The 20,142-nt window shown below is 32.6% G+C and overlaps 1 protein-coding gene across 1 annotated transcript; it reads right to left on the reverse strand.

Annotated features, from left to right (window-relative positions):
• Nucleotides 1-1,627: 1,627 nt before the first annotated feature.
• Smp_156460 (hypothetical protein) lies at nt 1,628-19,761 on the reverse strand (the record flags this gene model as incomplete). The annotated part of the gene is made up of 4 exons (XM_018794903.1): nt 1,628-1,786; nt 5,927-6,316; nt 14,333-14,569; nt 19,690-19,761. The coding sequence occupies 4 exons, from the start codon at nt 19,759-19,761 to the stop codon at nt 1,628-1,630; spliced, it is 858 nt and encodes a 285-aa protein (XP_018649269.1).
• Between the last annotated feature and the right edge of the window lie 381 nt (nt 19,762-20,142).

Below are 20,142 nucleotides of genomic sequence, written 5' to 3' on the forward strand. Positions count from 1 at the left end.
AATTAGTTTTTCAGAAGAAAATTAAATTGCATATAACTAATTTTATTTACGGAGTTATTTTGAGGAACAGAAGAAATGAAAATGTTAAGTATCACTGTAACTGATAAATATTATCTTAAACCATGAAATGAACAGAAACTGTAAAATAGAAAGTATATTTCAGGAAAAAATAACCTATTTGCAATAAAAATGTATCTATCGTGCCTTTTTTCGAAAATTATTATTACATCCTGGTTGAAAAGATAATCATAGTGCAGGTAAGCTACCTCCATATTTCAATAGTTTATTAAAAATACTTAAAAAATGACTTGAAGTAAATTGATCGGACAATACGGATAACAAGTAACAAACAGTTATGTTATTCAGTCGACTGATTTTCGTATTCTTTGTTGTAAAATTTAAAATCTTGTCATATAGCATCGTTCATATTCACTCAGTTGGGTATTTTATTTACTTATAATGATATACATGCTGAACAGCTGATTAGAAAATAAGTTTTTTTGTTTGATAAGAAAACACATGCTGAGTTAAGTGCAAAGATGCGTATTAACTTTATATAAAAAAGGATACATTCATAAAGGTTGACAAAACATTTTTATGGAGAAAAAGAATGTATGAAACGAACTGTTATCAGCAGGCTTATGATAAATCAATGAGTCCAAAAAAAGGTAGAATTGATAAAGTTATTTCATCCTACTGTTAAAACTTTTAACAGTTTACAATGATTTTCTTAAAATTACGGTATATATGTCCATATATGCCTGATTTTATGTGTTATTGAACTGATTTAAAACGATTACAGTCATAAAATCTAGTAATAGGGATGTAATTCTTTCTATTGATGGTGTTAAGAACTGTAGGTGATCAGTCACTTTTGGCGTATGTATATCGTGATTGTTTTCTAGATATTGTTGTCAGTTACGAGGGATTTTTTTAAAGTGTGAATATCAACACTGCGACGTAGATAAATCCACTTGGTGAGTCCCGGACAAGACGAAACGCTCGTTCACGATTTCAGTGCTACCCAATATTCAGCTTTCCCTCAAAATTACTGTCGTTTTTTAATAAATGATATAGGATTTTGTGTTCGTTTGCACTAGTCAAGAAAGTACAGCAGTCATTTCCGGAGATTCGAGCGCGTACCAATAAGATTTGATGTAGTTTCATTGACACTCTGACCAGGAGCTTATGCTTCACTAGGGGTGACAACCTCAAGAGCACACTATACAACGTACGATTATTTCACTAAATGCATTTAAAATCGATTCGACCATGAATATATATCACTGTAAGTTAAAATATACTTGCCTTTTGTTCGATAATCAGAAAAACTGATTGATAAATTTAAAATGAGAATTTGACACTAAATATATCTGATGTCGTAGAAACAATTAAAAGTAATCAATCAATGCTAATGGTGTTTTTCACAATTAATCAATTGAATAATCCATTTTCTCATTAATACTACTATTACTACCGCAAATATTGAAAATAACACTATACTATGACTACTATAGCTATTTATTTCAATTAAGTCAGTCAAAAAAAGAAGAAGAATGACAAAACAAATTTATCAAAATAAGTTTTATCTAAATTTACTCCAATTTAAAATATAAAATTATTTTCATCAAATGGGATAGTGTAATATTTTCTTGAGTATCGAAGGGGATAGAACAGATTCATTATCATACAATGATGAACTCATCCATAATCTCAAATTATGATCATTCTTATCTAAATCCAACTGATCAATAATTCGTTGAAGATTGGATAGTTTACAATTGTTCTGAAAAACAAACAAAAAGATTTCACAGAAAAATCCATTAAAACAACATGAAGAAGTAAAGAGAAAACATTGAAAAACCAAATAGTGAATTTTGAAAATGTTCACAAAGAAATCTACAACAAATTCAAACATACAAACATTAAAAAAATGACTTTAATTTAAAATGACAAACTAAAACAAAACAATTCTATACTTTTTGTGCATGTTAATATATTGTTGTGTCAAGGGTCACCAATGTTGCACATTTGTATTCACTTTTTTTAAAAGTTGTCAATGTATAATTTTTTTTCTTTTGCCACTTTTCAATAAAGATAAAGAAATATAATTTAAATGAATGTCAAAATCTTTGAGGTGAATTTAGTTTTGAGCAAAAATAAAAAAAAGAATAGTAATTGGGAAGGATTGCTCAGGACAGAGTTTAATGGACAATTCTGGTGGTCGGCTTACGTTCCTCCACAAGAGGTAATAGCGTTGTGAATGAGAGCACAGGTGAGGACAACCAACTATGTATTTAGCACAAATTACAACGTTACTTGGTAAAATACAAAAACCATACTATGATACTCTATTTGCAAAATGTTCTTCAATTGTCTCAGGCTTCATTATTCCTGGATTTCTACACAAATTGCTTTTTATTTCTGTTCTTCTCTTCTTGATCTTCTCAATCTTCTGCTGTCGGATATTCTATTCCTTACTCACCATATATACTACTTATGTCGATATAAGTAGCTCACACCACAATAGGTGTAAGTAAATAGGTAAATAAATTCAACTTACTGATTATTTGTAACTTAAAGTAACTTGATTATATAACAATCATATATCACGAGAGAAAAACTGGCAACAATTGATAATTGAACATAAAAAGATGTTAGTGAGATGAATTTAGTGCATTTAAATGAAAGCTTTCCATATGAACTAGTATATCATTAAATAACTGTGTACAGACATTGTATAAACACATTAAGATTTTTAGAGAAAGAAATGTACTGATTATGAAAAATTTTCAAAATAAATTTCATAAAATCAATAAATTTTTTGTTATCTATGGAATAATTTCATACAGTCAGTTATATTAACTATATTGTTGAGTTTTATATTATGATGAAACAACTATCCAGTACTTCTAAATTTTCAATTTATTTATTTGAACACATAAATATTGGTACAAAGGGAAACCAGATATATATGCGCCACACAAATCTCATTTCATTTGTGTGAGGGCTGTGATACTTCCCGGGTGCTCAAACCGAAGCACGTGGTTTTCTGGGGGGGGGCCACACCCGGAGCCTTTGACCTAAAGGTCTGATCCAAAAGACAGTGGAGCATAGTAACGAGATGCAGTCCCATGGTAACCGGTGACCAACGACTGATTCATACACCATTTGTTACCTCAGGATACTGGAACCCATGTGCACCATTGGTTTGGAATGAGGGTTTTCCAACTCCCCTAGGTGAACTTTCCGTGTCCACCAACCCGGTTAAAGCGCCGAACATTCGCTTTTTGTCCTCTCGACTTCATAAACAACACCGGTGCCACGAGAAGGCAATGAGTAGGACTTCCCTGGTAGAGGCTATATACACGTGGCCATGGGAGAGCGGAATCTCCCCACTCTCGGCCGTACCAGGGCCCAATTATACTAATTATACTAAAAACTTTAATCACAAAATCTACAATCATTCACATAAATCAATGTTCATGAAACAAAACAAATTTAGACAGATAATTATATTATACCAATAAAAAGTTTAACATTTTCAACGTTTACTAAATGACAAATGATTTCATGATTAAAATAAGGATATAATCACAATTGTGCTAAATTACAGTTGTAAAAAATGATCATTTATATCAGAAGGAGTTCTGTGGATATTACAGTAATTTTAATAGTTGAGATCATGAGCAAAGATATATATTCACGAAGACACATTGACTATTTCAATGGAGTAGTGTTATTCAATTGCTATGGTCAAATAAAAAGACTTATAAAACCTCCAATCTATATGACCGTTAACCCTTTATTAATAGTCTTTCAAAGATGAGGAATATGGATCTAACAATATTCGTGTGAAAATCTATAATGATACTCATTACAAAGAAGAAAAGGAATGACTACCGACTACTCAGAATGAATAAAATTAGGAAATATCAACTATGAAAATTACAATCAATAACTCAATGCTTGCAACACAATTCCTAAAGTTGCTTTGATTCAATTTAACAAAAAAAGTCAACCAATCAGAATGTTATTTTAATTTTTGTTCCATCTGTAAATTGACTTCAACCTTTAACAGAAAGAACCATTCAACTGAAATCTAGTCAATTGAGCAAAGCTAATAACTTCAAACAAAAATATACTATTCATGATAAATAGAGCTGTGACAGAACAAAGGAAACTTATCCTGACTATGAATTATGGTTGAGAAAAACACAAAAATTGACATACATGTAATTAGTCACGGAACACATAAAATTCCCTCGAAATAGTACAGAATTATATGGGACTCTTCAGCAGTGCGCACCAACCACTCAATAGTGGTCTAAGATTGATCGGCTCATGATCTCAATTACAATTCAACAAACTCTACAATCCTATACACATAATTAGACATGATTCAGAGGGAATAGCTTAAATTTTATATTTTTGTCAAAAACTGAAAAATCACTTTATTTTAGTGTTAATTAGTATTCTCATCAATTATTAACATTCATATAATAATAATTATGCTGGTACTAATAATAATACTAACAATAATAATAATAAGGGAAGTTACAAGTAAAATCCTACAAGGATTATCTAAGAAACATCATTAATTACATTGAATAAATACTGAAACAAACATAATTAGATTGTGGAAACAAAACTCAATGAGAGGAAGTTAAATGATGAAAATAGCCCCCCTAATTTGGATTGGTAACGATCGTACAGAATATTTTTTATTCTCTTATTTGCAGACTGATAATGATAAGTTTACATTGATTCATATAAATTTTGTTTTAACAAATAAGAATGTTTTAATTAAGTGAAATTAGGCAGTGACTAGCAGTGGAATCCACGACATACTTTTCGTCCTGTTTGGATCTCGTCAGTGGGGTGTACTTGCACCCGTGTTGATATTAACACTGAGACTCGAATCTAGTACCTTTCCTTTGGCAAAATTGAATATATTTCTAACTAAGGGTATTTAGATAAGACAAGAAGAAAATAAAGTGAACAAAGTTGTTTGATAGTGATAAGTGAGATGCAAACATTTACATTCATGATAGATCCAAACGGGAAAATGAAATAAAATAGACTGCCGATAGATGGAATTTAAACAAGAAATTTCAGAGCAGCAACAGTATAGATAGTTTACAGAATGGTGATGGTTCGACACTTTGGACAGTGTTTAAAAGAAACATTTGGAGAAGATATGACTATACATTTAAGTAGTAGAAAACTATTTATCAGTTACCCTGAGTTTTTTTCGTTTTGAGACATCTGAGTTACTATCAAACTGTGTGATTTGAGAATGTTCGTTACAAACAACATTTTTAAAGCATAGATCTGAGAATTTTAGATAAAAACAATTGCTGCTCAGTTTATATTACTTGTATCACAAAATTCAAAAAGTTCAATTAAACTACGCAGTCACTGAGTGATTGAATCACATTTTATGATCAACCACATTCAAACCCTTCAGCATTTATCGCTGTTCTGACAACCGAGTAATATTATTGACCTCTTTTTCTTGCATACTACGTACACATGTAAAAGGTGTAACCCAGAGCCGACTGCATACATTTGAACTTATAATTAGTTATAGGTTCACGTTATTACTACTATCCAAACAATAGATCAAAACATACTCTTGTAAAACCATAAGATGAATTAAACTTATAAACTACTTACATATTTATTTACACCAACATAAGTTAAACTTTATCTCAGAGCTAGTGAAACTACTGTCCGAATGTTTGAACACAAACAGATCAAATGGAGTTTGAGCTGTTAATTTCATGGTTACATTTTGAGTCCCTTAATCACAAAGTTATCCTTAAAAAAATCCTTAATAACATAGCCACTGAATAATACTTCTGGTCATAATAAAATATCAAGGTAGGTGACCACACACTACATGATTTGACATATAACTTACATCTTTATTAGCAGACAATAATTCATTTCCATCCATAGTAAAAGATTCCATATGATAAGCTGGTATTTCATATAAGTCAATAAAGATCCCATTAGTTTCTCTGGAACGGTCAATTAAATTTTGACTATTTGTAGTTGACAGATTAGAAAGTCGAAGATAATGAAACCAGGCAAGAACAATATTTCCTTGAAGTACATCAGGGACCCATAAAAAATCATCAGGCCACATATGTTCCCATGGTAAAGATGATGTATTTATTGTATTATCTTTATTTATTATAAGTGGAAACCAAGCTGGATGCATTTCTTCTGTATAACAAGGCCATTCAACCGTGTGACCATTAAGTGTAGGTGTCCATGTTCTGCAGATAAACACATGTACTTCCATACACTAGAAAATAATTCATTTAAAAATTGTTAAGTTATAAATAAATTCATAAAAGAAATCATTTGATATCTCGTAAGTAGACTTCTTAAAATCACTTTATTCTGTGTAGCATTGTAAAGTATCAAAGATAGTATATCATTCGTGATGATAACAATCAACTCAAAGATGATATATTTAAAACAAACAGACAGTAAATAATTCAGATTGAATACTATGATCAAATACAACGAAAGTTAGACTATTTTTAATGAGCAAACATTGAAAACTTCTATCACAAAAAGAGTAAGTCTACTAATTTAGTCATCATTAGGAATAGTATTAAACTGTTTTATGATATAAGAAGCCATTAGAAATAAAGATCGTGAATGAATAATTAATTCTAGAAACTTATAATTCATGTAGTGAAGTATATCAACAGTATTCTGACTCATGAATGATTGTTGACAGATAATGAACTAACAACAAACCAATAAGCTATTGATAATTTCTAGGTATTTATTTCCTAACAAATTAATACTATTTCAGATGAATTTATGACAGCTTATTTCATATTGAAGTAAAGTACACTTAATCCATAAGAACATTTAGGAAGAAATTGTGTGGACCACCAAAAACGTATAAATTACTAGTGCTAACTAATTTTTTTTTATATGTTCATTTGCTTGATTTGTCTGTAAATAGAATACCTATCAGGTTAATGTGTCAAATACGTGTTCGAATTTTGAACTCAAGAAGATTGCAGACTTGATTCATACAATCGAATCGTTCTAGTAGTATAAATGCTATATAATGAACTTCTACAGTACATGGCATAATGAGCAATCTACATCCTTTACGATTAGTCCCTCACAACTGCCTCTACTGACAGTGAAATTAGTGAGTGAGACGATCTAAAGAAACATATAAATAAACTAACCTGAAAATCAAACTACCCACTCGTGAGATTACTACTATTGAAACTCTAGAAAAATTCAACTGGGAGCAACCAAAAAATTGGAAACTACTACCAAATATAGAAAAGAGAACATCATGAAGCCAACTAGTTTGTACTAGCTAATCACAATGGTATTGGATAGCAGAAAATAACAACCACCTATTTATTTTACTAATATCGTCACAGTCGAGTGACTAATTTGTATTTTTTTTTATTTCAATATGTTAATCCAATAGATCCTACCTAAGGTCAGCCGTTAAATCTTAATTTGCATGGAGCATTCAACAGAGTTCTGTTGACTATGAACATTTTCAGCTTTTTGTACTCTAAAAAAAGGTAAAATTCCTTAACCCAATAATGAAACATCTTTGATTAATTATCAAAACTCAGAAGACCAGTAAATAACCATTAGATATATTGAGTTATAAGTATCACTACAGTCGTCAGAGAATATAACAAGCCATTGGTAACTCTACATAGCCCTACTGCTAATTTTATTGATATAATTCAACGTTTACAAGACGTCGGAATAATTAGTAAGACTACTAAACGTGATTTCGGACATGGAATTTTACCATAGAAAATGCTCAGAATCATAAGATGAATTATAACAAAGCAAGGAATGCTGAAATGCAATCAGTAAGTAGCATTTTCTTTAATCAAACTAATAAATTTTCAGTATATGGGTTGGGAAAAAATGTTCTATAATTACCAAATATCTGCAACCCAAGGACTACTCTTCGGACAGATAATTGGAGAGCTGATACAGGTCTTCTAAAGTACAATCAAAATGTTCAGGTCGTCGGCTTATGAAGCTAAAACCTCTTAAACTTCGAAATTTTCTTTTATATACTTGATTAGGTGGTGACTTTCTTGATTAGTAAACAGACATCTAGAAAATGAAGACAAGTTTATTTGTAAAAATTCACCAGACAACTGTGTAAAAAAAATTGTGGAGTTTTTGTAATTTGATTCAGTCTTAATCTATCCTATTGAAAGTGAATAAATGACCTAGATTGTGTACAACTGTTTTCTCTTTCACTCAAACCTTCCTATAAATATGAACACAATAAGAATTCGCATTACTTTGCAACAAAAGTCTAGTCAAAGTGACTTTGATATATATATATATATATATATATATATATATATATACTGATTAAAGTTCGAAAAATCTTACATTTTATTCCATTAATCACAAAATGTAAGAATACACAAAACTGAAAACACACACATACACAACAAATTAAACCATACCCCTCCAAAGATTATCTGACAATCCCATTTACCAGAGAAAAGTAAGCTGGTCTGGCAGCAATTCAATTATTCCTTTTTGTCTACAGAACTAAACCCCCCCCTTTACTTCTTACAATAAACTAATAGAACAGTGAATCTGATCACTTAGTCATCTCTCTTCAAAACTTATTTAGTTCTAGTTTCCAAGGGTGGAGTGAGGATAATTATTTAACTCTGTGAATCATCTTAACAATTACTGTAATATAGATGTACTAAACGATAGAGAAACATGTGATGTATGTGAAATTCATTGAAACCTTAAAAAATTAATTGCAATCATTATGAAAATATGTTTTTTTTGTGAATAAAATTCACATAAAATAGAATTTGATTGAGGTTTCCCAGGTTTTCAATTTCAAGTAAGTATGTTGGATACAACACTCTGGGCCATTTTTCTGTTCAGTTAATTGGTGAATAGTGCATTTTGAAGTTGGATTTCACAGCTTCTGTAGTTATACACAACTATCTATTGAAGATTTGTTCAACTTAGTACAGTTCAACATGCCGGAAGAAAAACACAAAAATGGGAAAAATAAGTGCTTGAAATGAAATCTCTAGTGAAAACTACACTGCGGTAAGCTGTACTGAGTCAATAAATAGATGGAAAAATGGCCTAAAGTGCTAGATACACTACACTTATTGAACAGAGAAAACTTTGCCGTAATTTCGGCAGTCACTATGCAACGATAGAAATACTTAATCCACCTATATTTAATTGTCTGTGTTATCAAGAACACATACATTACATGCAGATGTAATTTGATTCATACAAATGAATTGTGTTATCAAGATATAAAGACTTGAAGGTCAGTGGTATCTTTAAACACTGAAACTATGGAAAATCATAAAGATTTTGTAATTTTAGGAATTATTGTACACAACTTTATATTCATGATTAACCGGGTTGCTGACTCTCCTACCGGAAGATGCACCACAACTGAATACACAAACATTGTTATCCATTCTCTTTAATCTTGTCTATTTATTAATAATATTGTGAAGATATTTCTATACATAACTGGAACAGATTGTGTTAAGTCTCTGAATGATATATATTTAACAGTTTTCTTTCTTTTGTACAAAAATTAATCAAAGAAAATTTTATACGAATTAATGATTTGTGAAAATATAAAATACAGTGTTTTGGAAAAAAGAAAGTTGAAAGTATTTCGTTACTAATTTACATACAAATCAGTACATTAGTACTGGTCTAGTTACATACATTGATAAATGTTTACATAATAATATCAATAAGCTAAGTGATTTGAAATTACGATGAACTATGATATCTGATTTCAGATATATGGGAAGAACCATTGAGAAAAAATGAGCTTCGTCTAAATAGAACCCCACGCGAATATATAGCCTCTACCAGGGAAGTCCTACTCATTGCCTTCTCGTGGCATTAGTGTTGTTCACAAAAGTGAGAGGACGAAAAGCGAATGTCTGGCGCTTTAACCGGGTTGGTGGACACGGAAAGTTCACCTAGGGGAGTTGGAAAACCCTCATTCCAAACCAATGGTGCACATGGGTTCCAGTATCCTGAGGGAACAAATGGTGTATGAATCAGTCGTTGATCACCGGCTACCATGGGACTGCATCTCCTTACGATGCTCCACTGCCTTGTGGATTAGACCTTTAGGTCAAAGGCTCCGGGTGTGGCCCCCTAAGAAAACCACCTGCTTCAGTCTGGGCGCCTGGGCAGTATCACAGCCCTCACACAAATCAAATGAGTTTTGTGAGGCGCATATTTATCTGGTGCTTTTTTGTACCAATACTTATGTGTTTAAATAAATAAAAAATAAACATTATTTAGCACAGATTTGAGATTGACAAATTAAAATTACTTAAGGCCTAATAAATTTCGGCATTTCATCATAAAACATTTTCATCCTATACTTTGGTACAATATTTCGATTGGAGTCATATTTCATTTTCTGTGAGGTGTAGTGTTACTATAAGGTTGCCTAAGTTTAAAAGGAGGAGGATTGGGGTTCAGTCTTATCACCAAATGACTGTAATTTACATATATTACTACAACGTTACATCTATTTAGTTATAATATAAGTATATTGACCATGAAATTCTCCTGTTTCTACGAAAAATGACTTCACATATAAACAAAGATGGATAGTGGCCAGCAGTGGAATCCAGGACGCGCGTTTCGTCTTATTTGGGACTAGTCAGCTGGATGTAACTGCATCTCAGAGTTGATGTTCACTCTGGGGCTCGAACCCAGTGCCTTTCGCTTCAAACCCCATAGCGTTATCTACTCAGCTACTGAGTCCTGATAGCTACTTGCTTGTGTAATGGGGTGAAGTTTGAATTCACTTATGCCAATAAGAGACTGATCAGTTGCAGTCCTAAGCATCAATGGGAGGATTCAAACAAACAATACTAAGTAACTTCACACATATTGTTATTTTCAGACTACTGTATTTTAATATTAAACTTACTAAACAATACACTTACCGAAATCATAATTAATACACAGAACCACAGAACTACACTATAATACACCTAATTAAAATTTATATGATTAAAGCAAACAATAAATCATAATTATATGGTATTATTAGGGAAGAAAAATAAGATAGTGAAAATAATAATATAAATATTAGGTAAATGACATACACAAAATATGGATGATATTAGTTGTATGATGAGTGGAAAAGAAAAAACGGTGGAAAATACTAATTCTTTCCAATTATTGATTAAATTGGGAAAAATAATTGTATACGGTTAAAAATTATATGACTCACTTGTTTATAATGTGAAGCATCGTATGATAATAATAATAATAATAATAATAATAATAATAATGATAATAATAATAATAATAAACAAATAAATAAATGACGACTATATACTCTATAAATGTGCAAGTACATTTTTTTTAGAAATTTTAGGAAAAAAAAAGTAACCAGTATGATCAATAGGAACAACAAACACTTGTCTATTATTTAAAATGAATAAAGTGATTACTTCATTAATAGAAGTAAGTGGATACGATTGTTTATTCTGAAAATCCATCTTTCTAAATTGGATAAATTCGAATGGATAGCTCATGAATAAGTGAAACACTAATATGGCATTCGAAAATCAATTCGATGAGATTATGCTATCCTACTGATCGATATGAATAGTTTTAAAATGCTCATATTGAGCATAAGTATAACATAATTAGGCTTATATTTCATCACAAATTGAGTACATAAATCTATCGAACCATTAAAGAAAAATGAAAGCAAGAGAATAAGGTCAAACATCTGTCTCTGTCTACTACCGGGATTATTAAATATGATCAAACATAATATTAAGGCATTCGAACAGAGGGTTTACATGACAACATAACTGAAAACCTAGATCCCACAAATTAAAAAGCTTGGAAAATATCCAGCTACATAAGTAGAGTTTATCGTGCTCAGTTGTATATTTGTGTAGGAACAAATGAGTAAGGAGTTTGATAGTAAATAGGACAACGTACAGTACCTGAAATATTAATTCATATCCCAATAACAAGTCTTGTATAAGAGGAGGAGTAAGTCAAGAAAGTCACTTTAAAAGATTACTAAATATGAACGAATAGAAATAATTTATGAAAATTTAACTGCAAATAAAGATCTCCAATTAGTTCCGCCCACAATGTCACTTTGATAAATAAAATAACGGGATAGCTGATGATGTGGATAAAAAACAGTAGACAAAGCAAAGGGGTCAGCTGTATAGTTTAGCAGTTCCAGTGTCGATCCGATGGAATACATACCCAATGAGATGCGGATTGATTTTCTGCCTGATGAAAGTTCAACTGGTAGTAAACACTCAACCATACGTATGGAAATAACCGATAAATAATCCTCAAATTAACAATCATTTCCAGTTTACTGTTACATATATTACACTGCTCTCTTTCTCCTCCTCTCTCTTAAAACATCTTAAAATTTCAATAACTAGAGGTAAAATAACAAATCTAACTGTCAAATCAGTCCCACACAAAATTGCAAGACCGATTGCATAGAACAAAAATTATCTGCACTAATATATGCAGTGATGGATAAACAGCTAGCTGAACTGTAATTTCAGTCGGTGGAAAAGTATCGTCCAGGAGAACCGTTATCTTTATGTTAACCGTAATCATACAGTACCTAACAAACGACATGCTTCCGCGATAGGTTCTCTTTTTTCTAGAGAAGGACCATGAGGATTACTACAATCATATATTGAAATTCTATCGTTTGAATATGTAAACAGCCGTTCTACTGGTATAAGAGTGGTATTCAGATATTCAAAACACCCAGTTGCTTAAGAAAGGAAATTCATCATCTTGAATAAAATGTCGATGAAGAGTCTTCACCATTTACTCGGAGTTTTTAAAAAATTATCGAATGCAGCTTCCACGAATCATTTTTAAAGTTTCAGAAATTTGTATTGGATCAATTTATCTGATGCATAAACTTATAACTACTTTAAAAGAAATTTATGAAACAAACTGCAGAAAGCTTACAAAATGATTGTGAAAAAACTGACCTCGAGGAATAAGTGTCAGTAATCACAAACATTGAGTACTTAAGTTGTTACGTTACTTTGTCAGGTGGACTATTACAGAAGTTCTCGAACATTAAAGGGTTTTTGATCTAAAGGTATTCAAACTATCTTGAAAGCGTTGCATCAATCGCACAAGGTGGCGTAAAAAAATAACTCATCCGCAGGTCCGTTAAATATTCTGTTGGTTTCACTGGGTAAACGCGACGATTTTTCACCAGTGTTAAAAGCATGACTTTTGTTGAAAACAGCAGCGACGTCCTCCTAATAAGACAAAACAGATGTTCAATGTTCTCTGGTTTCTAGTGGTTGCCCACTTGATTTCAATCCGTTACTAAGACCGACTTCAAGGTAAGGAATAATTTGGATCCGTCTAGGTCTTTGATGAACTTCTTACTTAGATTATCCTTAACTAATTTTATCCTCTTAGTACATCACGAAACTCCTAGTTGACGATCTGTCACTTTGGCTGATATTTTCAATTAATGTGGACGAAATCCGATACTAAGAACATACGTGTGGTATTTAAGTTTTCGAAATTATTGTGTTACTTCTCGTACCGTTCTTCCAATGTTAAAGTCGAAGGCTTGATAAGCTATTAAAAAAGTCAAAAATGTATTGGTCCTTTATGTATAAAACACAACGCCAGATGGACAGATCTTCACACTTTGTATTTGTCACTAATTAACATTTCACAAATACTGTGTTGTTTGTAATTTATAGTGATATAAGCGATGTCCTATCATGAATAGTCCTCACCCGTGATTACTGAGAATATTATTCTCGGTAACAGATGTGATTTAATCAAATGCTTTGATATTCTTGCTCATATTTATTAATTTAGTAAGTATATTTCTGTCTAAACAATATATCAATGATGTCAACCGTCGTTTAACCACCAAAAATAATAAACTAGATAATTCTTATCAAACTGACGTCAATTTTTTCATTGTTATTTAAGACTACTCAGTAATACGTCTCCAGAAGTCTATATAACATTGGACGAAGAACCTTCAATTTTTACAGCCAACACAGTGACTTTAAACAATTAAGTTGGAGTTTAGTGGTTTACGTTTCGCACGATAGTCGATTTTTAACGTAATTCAATCCTCATCCAATGTCATCAACAGTGGAGTTACTTTTTCCTCCTTAACTCGATTAAACAACGCAAATGCATGATGCTTAATTCAGTCAATAAACGAATAATTCATGTAATTTAGATGGACCATTCAAAACAACATACATACCTCCGTTGTCTCAGCGAAAGTAAACCACAGACGACCAACTTCGTCAACAGAAGACTCATTAATTGTTAAACCAGATTCCTCATTCAGCTCTCGAAGTGCAGCAGCTTTTGGGTTCGCATCACTTAATTCAACTTTACCACCAAATCCGTTCCATCGTCCTTTACCGAAACCACTCTGCTTTAAACCCAAAAGTAACCATGATTTATTGCAGTCTGTGATCGATTCCTGTGCTTTAATCTAGAAGGACAATTTTTAAAATGAAAATAATTCGTTGTTTACTTTTTTTGAAGAACTTTATCAAGCTCCCATTGTATTGTTTTGTTTCAAACTACTAAGCATTAATCAATACACCGTAAAAAGAAATTCAGTGCTGTTACTACAAATTTATGTAATCAAATAAGTATAGGTCCGGATTCTGAGATTGATTCTTGTCAATTTATACAGAAAACTAATCTTTGAATTCCAAAGCAAAGTGTGGTATTAGTCCATAAAGTTACCGACTGCTGTTTTGAGCCATATTGGTAGGTGAAGACTATTTGATTGAAGTCCACACGATTATGTAGACCAATGATGATTTAAAGATACTGGATGACACGGCTCAGGATCGGCTACAATGACTCGAATGCATTATAATCAAGAAGTAACTCCATCTGGTTAGTAATTGTTTATTCAATCACAAGTGTCAATAATTTCTTTTACATAGACGACTTTTAGCAGTTTAGTACTTCCTTCCTTCTTAAGCTGAAATCAGTATTTATTTCATACCCTCCCATAAATCTTGTGGCTAGAAAAGGTGGAAAACCATTCTTTTCAAATGGCTACACGAATGTAGATACCATGTCAAATTCGTTGCAAATACAGCATGCGAAAATATTTTTAAGAAACCGGCATTTACCAATTATCAGGCAAAATAAAAATAAAATACCCAATCACCAGTCTTAATGATGTCACCTAGCCAATGAGGTATGTAAGTGTAAAGTTTTCCACAAACGAGTTGTAGTCAAGAATCACTTCGTTTGTTACAGTGCTTAACACTGATTGTCGATTTGTGCCCAAGAATTCACTTGTCTCAGTTCATAAACGAAGGCGCTTATTTGCAAGTGTAATTTGGTCCATAAAACGAACACTACACGTACAATTATTTAGGTTGCGAAACGTATCTTGCTTACAAGATGAGTAGAATTCAGTCAACGTTATTTGTTTGAAGAATAAATTGAGGTTTCCGCCCACTCTCAACTTTATCAAAGATTAGCTCCCCCTAGTGACAAAAAAATGCAGCATTTATCACATTAGACTGTTGTCCAAATGCTTTGAAATCTTCAAATTGTCACGGAACAATTACCAGAAAGAATAATATCCAACGTGTGAGAATTAACGTAAAACGCAACTCCCCACATACGATGAAACATCCTCAACGACTTTAACACCAAGCCCAATCTTTAACTAAAAAATATCAAATTATCTTACACCCAGTCGCTTTTACACATGCTTCCAATTGATCTTGGGGGCCACATGTGGTCTGTAGATAGTAGTTTTACAACTTCTGATTTAGGTTTACCTGTGGTGATTCCCCAATCAAATCTGACAACCCAAAACCAATACTATGTAATTCAATATATTTAATTTTTATTGCATCCTAGGACATTTATTATTCATGGAGTAGAATAATGACAATTGAGTAGAGATTTACTTGACAGTTTGAAGAAAGGTTATTTTCAGCTAGGACTTGAATGGATCAGAGATTAAAAACAAGGGTTAAAAGGGGAGATAACTTAGCACAATATAAAGTGGTTTGATATTTCATTGATATGGAGTCTGTGAATTAATTCAATTATTCACAAAAGTGACATACCTATCAAAATAACTCATTCATGTTTATTATTTCATTTACGTTGGTACAGCATGGTTGAAAAATATGTTCTGCATAAAATACCATAACATTAACAGAAATGAAAGTAATGAATGCATTGAAGACAGCAAAATAACCCAGAAAATAATAAAGATAACAATTTCATACATTTTTTTCGCCTGTCTATACGTAAAATTCATCAGAGAAAGGGAAATAACATTCTGCATTTGAGAAATATATACACAAAAACAAGGGAATATAACATGAAATTTCAATGAAAATGACAGTTTCTTTTCCCAATCAGTAAAAAAGATTTCTAAGTCAGGTAACTGAAATAATCAATCAGTAAATAATTGAACAAATTAGATTAACTGCCTTCATATGTCAACTTCATGTTAATTATTATTAGTATAAATGTTATTGTCCTTATACATATCATCAGATAGATAACACACAGTAAACATAATACAACAGGAAATAAAAAGATTAGTGTTATTCAAAATAAAGCTAGAAAGTATAAGGGGATATTAATGAACTATTAAGTCACTTAGTTATATTGGTGACGCTGAGGTTATTTGTGGTTTGTCTCGAAATAAATACTGAAAAGTTTCAGGGAGAAGTAACAGTCTCAAACTCAACCTGCCCGGGGACTTCGGGATGGATATCCATCAACAGTGTAAAATAATGGGTGTGCTAAGCCAGAGACTGAAAGAAAGTGAGAACTTACACGAATAACTTTCAACTTGTTAGTACGATGCTATCCGTAAAACCTGAGTATGGTGTTATAAATTGATAAGAAATAAATAGCATTGCGTATATCATGTAATGTTGAACTACGGGAAAAAACGCCATATAAACCTGCCTTTACACTAATTAGGTCGATGGAATCCACTTATTTAAACAATCCTTATTTTTTCTGATACTCATTATTCAATTTTAACATTTTAATAGCCCAACGAACTCAAGGACTACGATGTCACTCATTAAGCCACTAGTTAGTATAAGCGGATATTTTAGGTAGACGTACCAAAAAGAACAGGTGGGTAGAATACATTGAGAAACTCGTGGATACCCAGCACCATTAAACCCATCGGACATCGAAGCAACACACACAAACATTCCTATAGATGTCACTCCATTAATGATCGAAGAAATCTGCATGGCCATCAGACAAATCAAGAGTGGGAAAACAGCAGGACCTGACAATATACCAGCTGAAGCAGTGAAGTCAGACATAGAAGTAACTGCAAACTTTCTGTTCAGAAAGATGCGGAAAGAGGAACGAATGGAGAGAAGGATACATCATCAAGATACCAAAGAAAGGAGATCTGAGCAAGTGTGAGAACTATAGAGGCATCACACTACTATCGATACCAGCAAAAATGTTCGAGTGTTGTTGAATCAGATGAAAAATTCAGTAGACACCCAGCTTCCAGATCCATAGGCCGGATTTCATAAGGATCGGTTGTGCATAGACCAAATCGCGACACTACGCATCATCGTTGAACAATCAACAGCCCACAGTGGGAGAGAACAGACCAGCTTCCAGCTGAAGAGGAAATTAGGAAAAGACGCTGGAAGTAGATAGAACATATATTGCCGAAATAACCTAACAACATCATGAGGCAAGCGCTAACTTGAAATCACGAAGGGAAAACGAAAAGAGGAAGACTAAAGAACACACTGCATCGGGAATTGGAAACAGACATGAAAAGGATGAATAGCAAATGGAAAGGATTGTCCAGGACAGAGTTGGATGGAGGATGATGATGGGCGGCCTGTGCTCTTTGACGAGGGATGACAGGCGTAAGCAATTAAATAAGACATGATAATGATTATCCATGGTGAACTAGAATTCGTAATTTCTAAAACAGATTCGTAGAAAATAAACCCCACAATTTTTGTATCCACAGATTGACTACTAGAAAAGCGAGTAGGTAGTATATATATATATATATTTAGGTGTTGTTTTGCTGTCCGGTGGATTCAATGGAGTTGGCTGCTCACGAGTTTCTCAAAGTTCTCTTCCCACCTTTTCCTTTGTTCTCGTATCTCAGTGATTGGCTTTCCTTCTTTGTCCTTGACCGGCCTCTCTGGTTTATTATATTAGCCTGCCAGTTTCTTCGTTGTGTCATATAGTTGCATCATATTTTTTCTCTTGCAGCGTTTTCCGCTGTCATTGCCAGGTCTTCCATGTACTTCTGCTTTTCTTAGCTTACTTGTTTGCTCTTGTGTATTCAGCTTGTGCCTTGACTTTGTCTGTTTTTGTTCGGCTGTTGTTAACTGCTGTCTTTTTGTTGTTCCTTTCTTGAATCTTGTCTATGGTTTTTGATAGAGATCTATTGCTCAGTTCCATACTTGTTCAATTAACATTTTTATTCCTACTTCACTATCTGCAATAATTAGAAGACTATGTAATTTTGTTTCAGTTTTGGTTTTATATCCGTTGACTTACAAATCGATCGTCATTTTTAAAGAAAATATTCAAATACATAGTCAAGTTGATCCACCATTATTTGTTTGGGATTGATTTTATTCCCAATCATTAAACATATATTGTTCCAGAGACAACGAGGAACTGATTGCAGGGAAATGCTTTTTCGCTTAAATTATCTGAGAAGGTCGTATGCTGTAAATTAACACTAGACGAACTGAGTAATGAGAAATGTGCGGTGTGCATAGTTAAGTTATTTCTCGTAGATGACCATCGTCTACCGTTAAATAAAAATTTGCAGAACGGATGATCTTGTTTTGTGCACGTGCTAATTAATTAAAACGACTTTAGGAACAAAGCGCTTAGAAATGCTCAGACATGACCATTGTCAACCATTAATCAAGACATACGTAAACATGTATTTGGAGGTGAGAATTGATTAATCTATGTGAGATAACTGTAGTTTTGCCCTACTGACTACGAAACCACTTTTAAACAAAAACAAGAATCATAAACGGCTTTTAAAATGTACAATTCGCAGTGCGTAGCAGTAGCCAAATATTATTATGACATTTAGCAGTGATTATCATTAGAACGACCCATGCTGTGCGGTCCATCTTCGAATTGCCAAACAAACATTTAAATAATAATCGTCATCCAAACGAAACTTAAATAGAACAACCAACCCTCCAAATGACATATTCAAGGAGAAAATTAGGCGCAATAAACTAACTGTATTTCTAAGGATAAATTGAGAGAGGGATGAATAATGCAAAGAAATATTGCAGCTGAACGATAAGACCAAAATGTTTTAAATGCGCAGGAATCTATAGAATGCTCTTAATTTTGATTAATACGGTAAGAACTCTATACTAAGGGGTTGACGCACACCTAATGACAGCACGCCGAAGGCAACTCCAACCATATAATAGTGGAATAAACGATTCAGTAAATTTTACCATCTAGGGAGTAAAATTTAATCGATCTGAAATCATAAAGTGAAACATGTTGACAAGATCGACAAAATTAAAGGTAAAGACAAGAGTGGAATCGCAAAACATCCGGATCGCTTACTTCAGATCCCGAATCGTCAATGACTAATGGAAAGTCAGTGATCAATTCACTGGGTGTATATATGACTAACATGAGCGTATATAATTTTCGGTTGACCCACTGAGAGGAGAACGGACTATATTCACATTTTGAAACGGACATCTACAAATAAATGTAAAAAAATTGTTGCACGGAGCTAGCAAAACAATAGGGATTTGAAACGGATTTCCTCAAGGGGGATTGTCCGAAGTATGGAACAACAATTCACATCCAAACGCTTTCTTCCCTTGAAGAACAAATACTTTTCCATAGATAACTGACATCTGATTTGCTTTAGGTGATCTTTCTAGAACTAACATTATTATCGACCCAGATCCTATCAGTTAATTAATCTGGTAGATCTATTACATTAGAAATAATGTTCGGAAAGAAAACTGGGGCTATTCGAACAGTTAAGTAAAGTGAATTTATCTT

This window comes from Schistosoma mansoni, chromosome 1, assembly GCF_000237925.1.
Source record: "Schistosoma mansoni strain Puerto Rico chromosome 1, complete genome".
In the NCBI taxonomy this organism is placed as follows: domain Eukaryota; kingdom Metazoa; phylum Platyhelminthes; class Trematoda; order Strigeidida; family Schistosomatidae; genus Schistosoma; species Schistosoma mansoni.